This window comes from Podarcis gaigeae (genome assembly GCF_964106915.1).
Source record: "Podarcis gaigeae genome assembly, chromosome: 1".
Classification (NCBI taxonomy): Eukaryota; Metazoa; Chordata; class Lepidosauria; order Squamata; family Lacertidae; genus Podarcis; species Podarcis gaigeae.
In genome coordinates, this window is record NC_139678.1 from 115,251,268 (window position 1) to 115,262,857 (window position 11,590).

Sequence of the window (11,590 nt, forward strand, 5' to 3'; positions counted from 1 at the left end):
GCTAGTTCAAAGAAGAATGTTTCAGCTAAATCAGAGGAATAGACCCAAAGGGAGCCTAAGAAAGCCTTTAAATTAAGCTGTTCCGCTGTACCACAAAACATAAATTCAACATATATTGTAATGTAGACATGAGTTTTTGATATTACCTCTTAGAACTCCCTGTCTGTTGACATCAGACGGCCTCCTTCACTGTACTCTGTACACTGTATTTTAATATTTTGTTGGAAGCTGCCCAGAGTGGCTGGGGAAACCCAGCCAGATGGGCGGGGTATAAATTAATTATTATTATTCTATTTGGTGCCTGCTAAAAATATTTTTGTTTAGACAGGTCTATCCAGATATCTAGAATGTTGGTGTATCTTTCAATCTATTTTTAGTTTATTGCTGATTTTAATTTTTGGGGTGTTTAAAACTGTTGTTTGTAACTATTTTTACCAATAATTATATTGTTTGACTCTTTCTGTAAACTGTGGGGTTTTTTTTTAAAAAAACACAACAACAATCAAGTGTTGTAGAAATTTTATGCAATGAGATAATAAATAGATAATATTGATGAAATTAATGGACCTAACTTACTCATGCACACTAACTTCTTCAATTTTCCTCCAAGTATATCTTAGTTGAATATCACTCATGGACATTGTATATGCTCACACCAGATAAGTTAATTGGTTCTGAATAGGGTTACTTCTGGAGGTATTTTCAAGAAGTATGCAGCTGGTGCAGAACACTGAATTTCAGCAGGGTAGATCACTGACCATCGCACTGGTTTGCAATTGCCCCGCCTACTCCTCTAATTCCACTCCAGGGCTTTTTTCCAAGCAATCGGAGACTGTACCTGTGTGTAGCCTGCCACTGCTCCACCCTATTCAGCCCTCTTCTGGTTCTGGGAGATGTGGGGAGGGAAGCTGGTTGCAACAGGAGGGGGAGACGCCTGTGACTCTTCACCAGCCTAACTCATCTCTTCCTGTTGGCCTCCTTCCTCCCGCTCACCTGCTTCAGTTTCTAACTCTGGACGACTCTCCTCCACACTCTGTCCCAAATTCAGCTTCCAACAGCTCCTCTTCCCCATCTTCTCCCTCTGACCACTTGTCGCCCCACCACCGTTCCCCTGACTCCGTGAGCCTTCTTCCCTTACTGGTTCCCCAGCTAGTTCCTCTCATCATTTATCTGCATCCAACCAGCCCATGACACCGTCCGGTAGCCTACTTCCACCCCTTCCTCAGCACTATTTAAGCTGCCAAGGGAACCAGGACGGAGCACAAGTATTGTGCTCAAGTGAGGGGAGCAGTCTCCTACATGGGGACACTGCTTTAGGAATCAGGCAAGTCTTCAAGGAAAGGAATGAAGTCCATGCAGGCCTTTTCCCCAATGTTCACAGGAACATGGACAAGCTGGGGAAGGGGTATTAGCAAGTGCCGGGGGGGGGGGCGTGTTGGACAGCAGAGTACGGGAAGCCTTTCCTGCAGTGCAAGTAACAACCTGATTAATCAATTGTTGGTCTAAACTGCAGCCTAAACCTTTAATGGATTAATTACACTGATTAAAGATTACAATTCTAACTATCAGTGGTATGAAGTGTGCACAGCTTCCATTCCTTGCTGCTGTAAGAATACATTGCAATTCAATGGCGCTTCCGAACTTCGTTATACGGCAGTTTGATTAGCTTTCAAAATTAATTTTCCAAAACTTCGAAACACTAAGCTTTTTAAACAAGGCATACACTCAAGGCAACATGATTGCATTAGCTATTGGAATGCCACTTCCTCCGAATTAAAAGAGCGTAGGAAGTACTTAGTCCTATATCCTTTGAACAAGCGTTCCTGATTCTTAACCTAATTCAAATGGAGTGTTCTGATAACTCAATTAGAGCAACGGAAAATGGGGTGATACGGGGGACTGAGAAGAAGACAGCTTAGTTTACAAAAAAATATTTATTCTGCAATAGTCTTACAGCCTTGCAGCTCATCTTCCTTTAGTTATTGAGTTTGCAACATAATTCACTCATCTCCATATCCTTAAGTGCAGTCTGAGTGGCTCAAATAGATTTGTGCATGCTTTATTTGCTTATAATAGATCAGTATTCTCTTGCTAAATCGTTTCTAGATAGCTGGGATTTCTAATCTGAAAGACACTTCCAAACTGAGTTAATGCATAGTGTCAGACTTTAAGAAGAAGTTAAAAGGTTGATGGGGTGCTGCTGAACAAGACATGCAGTCATTTTCTGCTGCAAATTGGCATCCAAGAGATTACCTATGGTGGTTGTTCCATATTTGAATAATTATTTTTCTATGAAGAACTCAAATCTGAGCACTTTTTAAAAAAACCCACGGAAAACACCTTTGACAAAGTGACAAAGCTGAGCTAGCTGGGTTTATCAATCTGAGAAGGGCAAAAATGAGGCAAGGAAGACAGTGCTCTGAATGGGATTTGATGGTTCTATTTTGATTAAGTTTTTGAGAGTTTGTTTGTTTTTAATCTAATAATCCTGAAGCAGGGCAAAGCCTAAATGATCAGCTAAACCCAGCATGTAATAAACAAGATTTAGAGGAAAGGTTAGCAAACTCTTATTTGCATACTGTGCTTATTTACAGAAATATACAAAAAATAAGGCAGAGCAGAAACTTTCATGGTACTTCAAGCCATGGAGGAGATGAGATGAGGCTAGGGTGTTTATTAAATCTGGCCTGTAAGAAATTTCTTCTTAATCCTTCTTAATGATGACTGGTTAGATATAGAAGCCCAAATATTTTATTCTGGGCAAGTTTGAATCATGTATTCAACTTTTAACTCTACAGAATAAAATGAAAATTGCAGTAAGAATCTGAAGACCCCAAGAGAATGCAAAAGGAAAGATTACAGAAAGGTTTTTGCAGAGTTGTCATAAATTTTATTGTTGTTGAATTCTGATACAACGTTGTTTTTCAAGGACACTTTAGAGTTATGTTAAAACAGCATGCAGGCTAATATTACAACAAAGCCCACTCTTAATTATTTCATCGTAATGTGTGTTGTAGAATTAGTCACAAGGACATACTCTTGGGCTACAACAGTTTTGGCAGTTTTCAAACAGAAAGTGTGCAGTTCATCCAATTTTCCAAAGTCGTTACCAGTCTCTTTTAAACAATGCACAAATCAAAGATCCGTTTGCCAAATTTCTGCCACCAAAGAACATTCAGGTCATCAATGACTGCCTCAACATCGGAGATGGAACAGTTGCCAAGCTGTCTTTGTCACGCCCCTCAAAGTAGTGCTGCTCTATTCTTCTGCAAAATGCAATGAGGTTGCTATAGCCTTTCACTTTCTCCGATAGTTCGTCACTGATCAGCTGGGTGGTAAGGATTGTAAACAGGTGCCCAAACACCAAAGCATCCAATTCAGTTGGCCTAGGAGTAAAGGGGAAAACAATATTCTGAAAAGAGACAAATAAACCATTGCATTTCATACCAAGCACCAGTAGAAGCTCCACATATAGACCACAGAGTGTGCTGAACTGTCATTTTAAAGGACAAAATTCTACCAGACACCATCAGGGAGGGGATTCATAACAATAACAACAACAACAACCCTCAGGGAAGGGTGATTGCTCAGTAGTAGTGTATATACTTTGCATTCAAAGATCCCCACGTCCAGCGCTTGGTGTTTCAAGGTAGGGGTGGAAATTTCTCCTGCCCCAAACCATGGAGAACCACTAGCAATCAGTGCCATCAGTCCTGAGCTCTATGGACCAGTGATCTGACTTGGTAGAAGACATCTTCCTACATTGTCTACTACCTTTCCTGGTTCCTTTGGCATCCACAAAATAAAAATATGAACCCATTTCTACTCTTTGCTTCAAATTTGGTTGTCAAAGCAATTCCACAGCGTAGGAAATAATGGAAGCAGTGGCAACAGCACACCCACTCCGGGATTACTCCACGCGCGTCACATTTTATCATCAATGTAACTTGGGCTTCCTAGTACTGGAATCATTTTTGCATTTTAAAAGGCGGCTGTACCATTCTCGAAAGCAATATTTGAACTTCAAACCTACCAATGTATGGGCAGAGCAATCCTAAGCCCGGCCAGGGAGTAAAGGTAAAGGTAAAGGTAAAGGGACCCCTGACAATTAGGTCCAGTCATGGCTGACTCTGGGGTTGTGGCACTCATCTCGCTTTATTGGCCGAGGAAGCCAGCGTACAGCTTCCGGGTCATGTGGCCAGCATGACTAAGCCGCTTCTGGCGAACAAGAGCAGCACACGGAAACACTGTTTACCTTCCCACCGGAGTGGTATCTATTTATCTACTTCCACTTTGACGTGCTTTCGAACTGCTAGGTTGGCAGGAGCAGGGACCGAACGACGGGAGCTCACCCCGTCGCGGGGATTTGAACCGCCGACCCTCTGATCAGCAAGTCCTAGGTTATGTGGTTTAACCCACAGCACCACCCGCGTCCCTAAAGCCAGGGAGTAGCAGGGCTCAAATTAAACTATCCGTACATACCGCAGAGCTATACAGCAGAGCTTCCTTTTGTGGCTTGCAGGGGCTATCTGCAGTAAATACTGCCAGTGTTGGTCTGATAAACTATGTCACCCTTTAGATCAGTCTTCCTCAACCTCAGCCCTCCAGATGTTTTTGGCCTACAACTCCCATGATCCCTAGCTAGCAGGACCAGTGGTCAGGGGTGATGGGAATTGTAGTCTCAAAAACATCTGGAGGGCTGAGGTTGAGGAAGCCTGCTTTAGATGTTTTTGGACTACCAGCTGCCCTCAGCCCCAGTCAGAAGAGCAAATACAAGATGATGAGAGCTGTACATCTGAAGGGTCACCATATTGGCTGCCACCGAGCTATAGGGTAAGAAAGTCTTTTCCCCAGCCTAGGCACAGTCCTAGTTCCAGCAGTGCAAACAACGCCTGGCTTGCCCTTGGATGTGGCTCAGATAAGAGAGAGTGGGGTGGGGGGAAAGATGGGAAAGACGTGGCAGAACAGACTCCACACATCCATTCATTTGGGAAAGGAGGTGCAGGTTTTTTTGGAGGGGAGAGGGATTGCCTTCCTATGATCAAGAAGCACTCCACAACCGCCAACGACTAAAAACTCCTTAATATAAATATGAAAGCAACTTACTTCTTATTGAAGAAATACTGCTGCGTTCCAAGCCTTTGAGAAAGGGCTTGGCAACACTGATCTACGTCTTCTAGCACCTAAAATGGTAAACATAAACAGAAAGCAGAATGCAATTTTTATTTTTTTGCCAGGTGGCTACAGGACCATACAAAACTAGCTGCATGTTTAGAACAGATTGTAGATACCGGAGTAATTTGGACTTCAAATAGAAGAGCGTTGCAGGTGGAAGCTGAAGTGAAATGCAAAACAGCTTCAGGTATCCAGAGATTCGTTTTTGTGCCCAACGTGGTTCGGGGAAGGGAATTGCTTTTTATTCTAGTACAAACACTGCATGTGCAACATGAAGCAGCTCTTGGGGATTTCTCAGCATACACTGCTTTTGTAAAATAAAAAAAACCAAACCAAAGAAACAATAGAACGAACAGGAACGACTAATACAATTGGCACGTTTCTATAGCTGTAGCTAGTCTTTAACCAAGATGCACAGGGTCACATCTCTGCACATTGGGACTTTCCAGTTCTAGTTTTGATGCCCTCCCCTCTCCGAACCTCTTCAGTCCGGAGGGGAGCAGCAGTTGATCAACTTCTGCCACTAGAAAGAAAAGATCCCGGTTGCACACACTCAAGAACTTCATGAGCAGGTCTCTCTCCAACCACAATTTTATGCTAGCTCTTTAGACGGCTTTTAATTATTAAAATAGGGGAAACAGGCAAAATTCCTAATTCAGCTGAAACACGCCGTGGGGAGGATACTGAGGACATCACCATGGGAATCCCCATGGACAATGCCATTTCCTTTGCAGGATTTTTTGGGAGAAGCCATGTGCTTCAAATGTGCTTTCAACATATGGTGCGGATGGGACCTCTATTTCCAATGAGTGGCCTTTCTGTTCTTTTTTCTTTTTGCTAGCACAGAAGAAGCTTCCTTCTTGAGAATAATTAGGACGGATCTGGAAGAGGAAGCTCCTCTGGATTCAACCCAACCATTTCATATACATGCAGATGTATATCAGCTGACCAAGCAGCGCAATCCTACGCATGCTTAATAAATTATTATAAATAAAATAATAATAATAATAATAATAATTTATTTATACCCCGTCCATCTGGCTGGGTTTCCCCAGCCACTCTGGGCAACTCCCAACAGAAAAAAAACCCACAATAAAATATCAAACATTAAAAGCTTCCCTAAACAGGGCTGGCTTCAGATGTCTTCTAAAAGTCAGATAGTTGTTTATTTCCTTCACATCTGGTGGGAGGGCATTCCACAGGGCAGGCGCTACTACCGAGAAGGCCCTCTGCCTGGTTCCCTGTAACCTCGCAGCGAGGGAACCGCCAGAAGGCCCTCGGAGCTGGACCTCAGTGTCTGGGCTGAACGATGGGGGTGGAGACGCTCCTTCAGGTATACTGGACCGAGGCAGTTTAGGGCTTTAAAGGTCAGCACCAACACTTTGAATTGTGCTAGGAAATGTACTGGGAGCTAATGCAGGTCTCTCAGAGGTTAAGACCCACTGTGCTCAAATCCGGATTATTTCGCAAGAATTCTGTTTAGGGTTGCAGCCTGAAACTCATACGATTTATTGACAAAATTTATTTAATCATGTGGCAACTGCTCTAAGATTATGGATTACATATGTGTATGTGTGTGCACATGTGTGCACATGTACTAAGAAGCCAACACGTCCTTGAAGCCTTGTTTTTAAAGATTTCATTACTATATGACCCATTCAGGTTTGGCGCAGGACCGACTGACCTGATCAAGTGACTTGCTGCCCCAGCCAATAGCTTTCATTTTACGTCGGACTTCCCATTGTTTCTGATAGGCCAGAATACGATTCAAGGGCCAAGGATAAGGAGATCCATATCTTGGATGGGTAATCTTTAAAGTGGAAAAGAAATGTCACTTTTACAAAGAAAAAAAGATGCTGTGGCTTTTATTGCCACAACACTGCTTTCATACACCATTTTATGCAATTATTTATAACTTGCAGCTAAAAAAAAAAGCTTTTAAAATTATATTAAAAACATTTTCACTTTGAAACCAGTGTATGCAGTAATGACATAGAGCTCCCCCCAAAATGTGTATGCAAGCAAAATTAAAGTGAAAAAATATGGTATCATTAGTGGTATAAACCTCTATGTTTCATTTATGAGTAGGGACTTGCAATTGTGAGCAAAAGTGTTTTCTCATTAAAATTTAATTAAGATAAATGTTGCAGAATCACTCACCTCCTGGACTGTAGCATCATCACACCACTGAAGATACAGCTAGGAAACCAAGGAATACTAAAATTTCATAACATGTAAGGTTACAGAGACAGCTTATTCCTTGCAGCTTTGTCTTCCCTCCCTACCAAGCAAGCCATTAATAATCATATTTAGAACACAGAAAGGTGGTTGCCAGTTCTGTCATGGAGCAGGCACAAAATCCCATTTGACAGAGAAAACGGAATTGAGATTGCAATATGTAAATTAGCGGCGTGCTGCTTTTTGAACCTAGCTGGAACCGTAAGCCCACCCTTGTGTTTTATTAAAAAATAAAGTAGGTAGGAACTCGCTTGCAGCATCACAAAGAAAACAGCATTCTATTTCCCCCCCCCCCATCCCACCCTCCAATCCCCAATATCATTCATTTCACAAGACTGACAAATTACTAGTGTTTTGCCATACCTCTGCTGTCAAAAGCATATTATTGACTAATTCCATGTAGGCTTTCATCTCAGCTTTTTGGACTTCATCCAACCCATCACTAAGTGAATGGCCCTTAGGCAAGGAGAGAGAGAGAGAAAAGAGGGGGGTGAGAAAAGGAAGGGCAGGGAAAACAATCCGTTTGGGTCCTTTCCAAAGCCCACTCAAGTCGAGGGCTCTGGATCACTCCAAAAGCTCCCTGCATTGCAACATTACACGTTAGAATGCTGCTTTGTAGATCATAAAGGCAATTGAAGTTTCTCAGAGAAAAATGAAATGAATACTGCAATGTTCCTAATACAGTGGTACCTTGGAAGTCGAACGGAATCTGTTAGAATCATAGAATCATAGTTGGAAGAGACCACAAGGGCCATCGAGTCCACCCCCCTGCCAAGCAGGAAACACCATCAGAGCACTCCTGACATATGGTTGTCAAGCCTCTGCTTAAAGACCTCCAAAGAAGGAGACTCCACCACACTCCTTGGCAGCAAATTCCACTGTCGAACAGCTCTTACTGTCAGGAAGTTCTTCCTAATGTTTAGGTGGAATCTTCTTTCTTGTAGTTTGTTCCGGAAGTTCGTTCGACTTAAACGTTTGGAAACCAAGGCGCGGCTTCCAATTGGCTGCAGGAAGCTCCTGCAGCCAATCAGAAGCCACGTCGGACGTTTGGGTTCCAAAGAACGTTTACAAACCGGAACACTCACTTCCGGGTTTGCAGCGTTCGAGCCAAAACGTTTGACTTGCAAGGCATTCAGGATCCAAGGTACGACTGTATATATACAGCTCTATAATAAATCTTATATATTTACAAAAAGTACTGGACAATACCCAATTATTGTGTCCTGCTTGTGTAATGGACTTCTGCTTGCTCAAAGGGGTCTTTCCACCTCTTTCCACCCACCTTGAAAACCCCATGCACCCCAAAAATCTGATCCAGGGAGTTGGGGAGTTGAGGCTGAAGACAAGAGGGAAGCGAAATGAAATCCTGTCACATCTGCTAGTGCAGTGTTGGATCCTATAGTTTGAAATGCAATATTTTAAAGCTGAAAAGCACAAGGTACACCAGTATGCAGGATTTCCAACTATCCGCCTGTTTTGCTTCTGCTTCCAAGCCAAGCAGCCTTTCTAAATACCACAGCCTCCTTGTAAATAAACCTAAGCAAATTATGATGATGCAGATGCCTTATAAAAACGCACCGGCATTGATCCACAGGGCTAAAGAAAGAAAGCAGGAATCAACATGAACACTGATTACGTGGAATTTTAAGATTCAAACAAAGTGAATCTCTGTTCCGTAAGAACTAGTGTGTGGAAGCCAAGGCGTAAGTGCAAGTTCCAGGCCTGCCAAAATGGCAGGAGCCCACATGCAGCAATCTTCTAGACAAGAGCACAGGATCAGAAGGGCTACTGGAACTTCAAAGGCTCCCATCTTCAAATAACTGCAGCACTGGAAGGGAACCAGGCTGTCTGATGAATGGGGAAGCCCAGCCAAATGGGAAGGGTATAAATAAATTATTATTATTATTATTATTATTATTATTATTACCTTGCAAAAAATATTTTTTGGGTGGGGGGCTTCAGAATGCAGCTATAGTTGGAAGAATAATTCATAAATATGTGGAAGAGCTAAAACCCCACCTAAACCAATTAATATTTTTAGGTGGAGACTGTGGAAGGCCTGGTATATGTGCGGACACATACAGGAAGACTGCCATTGTTCAAGGAATTTTCCCATTCAGACAACATTCCAACACATTCCTTTGATAAAAACAGCAGCGTTCAAGTTTTTTTTATATATATTGAATTGTCAACCTATAGTATCTCAACTAAAAAGACAGACAAGTAACTACTGGAATAAACCATGATGAAATTTGGCCACAGGGACAGAATTAGCCAAAAGGCTCCAGAAAAAGGACAGGAGACATCAAAGACATATGCTGGTCTACTAGATGCTTAAATGACTCTGTGATTAGCTGAAATAAAAGCACTTCAAAGTAACAGGAAGGAAATAAAACATTTTATTTTATTGTTTCTTGCATCTGGCTCACAGACCCCTGATGCCCATCCCTGGACCCTCTAGGGATCAATGGACCATAGGTAAGAAACAAGGATACAGATGTTAAATAGCATTCGGGACAAGGTGGAACTCTGTAGGACACCACAGGACAACTCCCATGGTGCCAAACAGCAATCCCCCATAATGACTTTCTGGAAATGGAAGTAGAAGGAGAGTCACTGAAACACGGTACCCCCAACCCCTTTTCCCTCTCTCTACAGTATCAACAGGCTCCAAAAGCTCAAGGAGAATAAACAGGGTGACACTCCCCGCATACCTGTCCTAACTAATGTTATTAACCAGGGTTAACCAAGATGGTTTCAGTGCCGTGACCAGGTCTGGAGAAAGACTGGGATGAGTCCAGGTAATCAGCTTCCTCTAAGCATGCCTGAAGCTGTACCACCTGTGGGCACCTCTTTCTGAGAAGGAAGCACTCAGAAAAATACAGGTGCACGCGTGAATGATATATCCATGCCCCTCTAGTCCACAGAAAGGACAAAAACAAAAGCATTTCATGTTACCTACTTTCTATTCACACACACACACACACACACACACACACACACACACACAATCTCTCCCTGTCAATATCTCTCTCACACAGGCAATATTTCACACCAAGAAAAGATTCTGTCCTGGATTTTAAGGGCACCAGTTTTACTCAGCTGACAAGAAAATGCAGTGGTGCCTCGCAAGACGAAATTAATTCGTTCCGCAAGTTTTTTCTTCTTGCGAGTTTTTCGTCTTGCGAAGCACGGTTTCCCATAGGAATGCATTGAAAATCAATCAATGCGTTCCTATGGAGACCGTCCGGGGACAGAGGGGAAGCGCCACGCGCCTTTCCCCCTGTCCCCAGACCTGTTTAAAGCAAGGGGCGGCGGGGAGAAGATTGCTTCTCCCCGTTGCCTGCCCCGCAATCTCCGGGGACAGAGGGGAAGGCGTGCGCGCCTTCCCCTGTCCCCTCTTTTGAAGCAAGGGGCGGCAACGGGGAGAAGATTGCTTCTCCCCGTTGCCGCCCCTTGGTTCAAAAGGGGTCCGGGGAGAGAGGGGAAGGCGCGCGCGCCTTCCCCTCTGTCCCCGGAGATTGCGGGGCTGGCAACGGGGAGAAGCGATCTTCTCCCCGCCGCCCCTTGCTTCAAAAGAGGTCCGGGGACAGCGGGGAAGACGCGCGGCGCTTCACCGCTATCCCCGGAGCTTGCGGGGCAAGCTTCGTTTTGCGAAGCAAGCCCATAGGAAAATGCGTCTTGCGAAGCGGCTAAGAAAACGAAAAACTCCTTCGTCTAGCGAGCTTTTTGTCTTCTGAGGCGTTCGTCTTGCGGGGTACCACTCTAAGGGACATGACAGAGGAGTCAAATCTTGCCCTCAAGAGTTAAAAAGTTTAAATGAACAGCTACGAAAATATCCTTCTGCAGATGTGAGCCTGGAAACTCTCCCTCCTTTCCCCTCCTCTCTCTGCTAAACTGGAACCTTTCCTAAAGCTTGTTAATAAATTATTTTTGTTATGAGCCATTAGAAGAAGCCTTACTATGCAAAATAAATGATTCTATCCTGTCTTCTAGAGCTCTGGTTCTCAAGATAATTTTATCAACACAAACTTAATTAGCCCAACTGCCAAAACAAGAATTTGCTGAGGAAAAATAGGTTTCGTATATGCACCTTACCTTGGCTTTTACAAACTGGACAATGGGGCCAAGTTCAGAAACAACTTGATTTCCTACGTGAATAAAGGGCACTTTCCCT

General features: G+C 43.3%; 1 protein-coding gene across 2 annotated transcripts in view; it reads right to left on the bottom strand.

Moving 5' to 3' along the window:
* Positions 1 to 2,867: 2,867 nt before the first annotated feature.
* MTX2 (metaxin 2) overlaps positions 2,868 to 11,590 on the bottom strand; it is a 47,870-nt gene continuing 39,147 nt past the window's right edge. For both annotated transcript variants that reach the window (XM_083714462.1, XM_083714463.1), the window contains 6 exons: positions 11,512 to 11,588; positions 7,777 to 7,869; positions 7,336 to 7,374; positions 6,860 to 6,985; positions 5,107 to 5,183; positions 2,868 to 3,386 (listed from right to left, as the gene is read on the bottom strand). In XM_083714462.1, the coding sequence (XP_083570588.1) occupies positions 3,176 to 3,386; positions 5,107 to 5,183; positions 6,860 to 6,985; positions 7,336 to 7,374; positions 7,777 to 7,869; positions 11,512 to 11,588 (623 nt within the window). In that variant the 3' untranslated portion in view covers positions 2,868 to 3,175. The remainder of the gene's footprint in view (positions 3,387 to 5,106; positions 5,184 to 6,859; positions 6,986 to 7,335; positions 7,375 to 7,776; positions 7,870 to 11,511; positions 11,589 to 11,590) is intronic.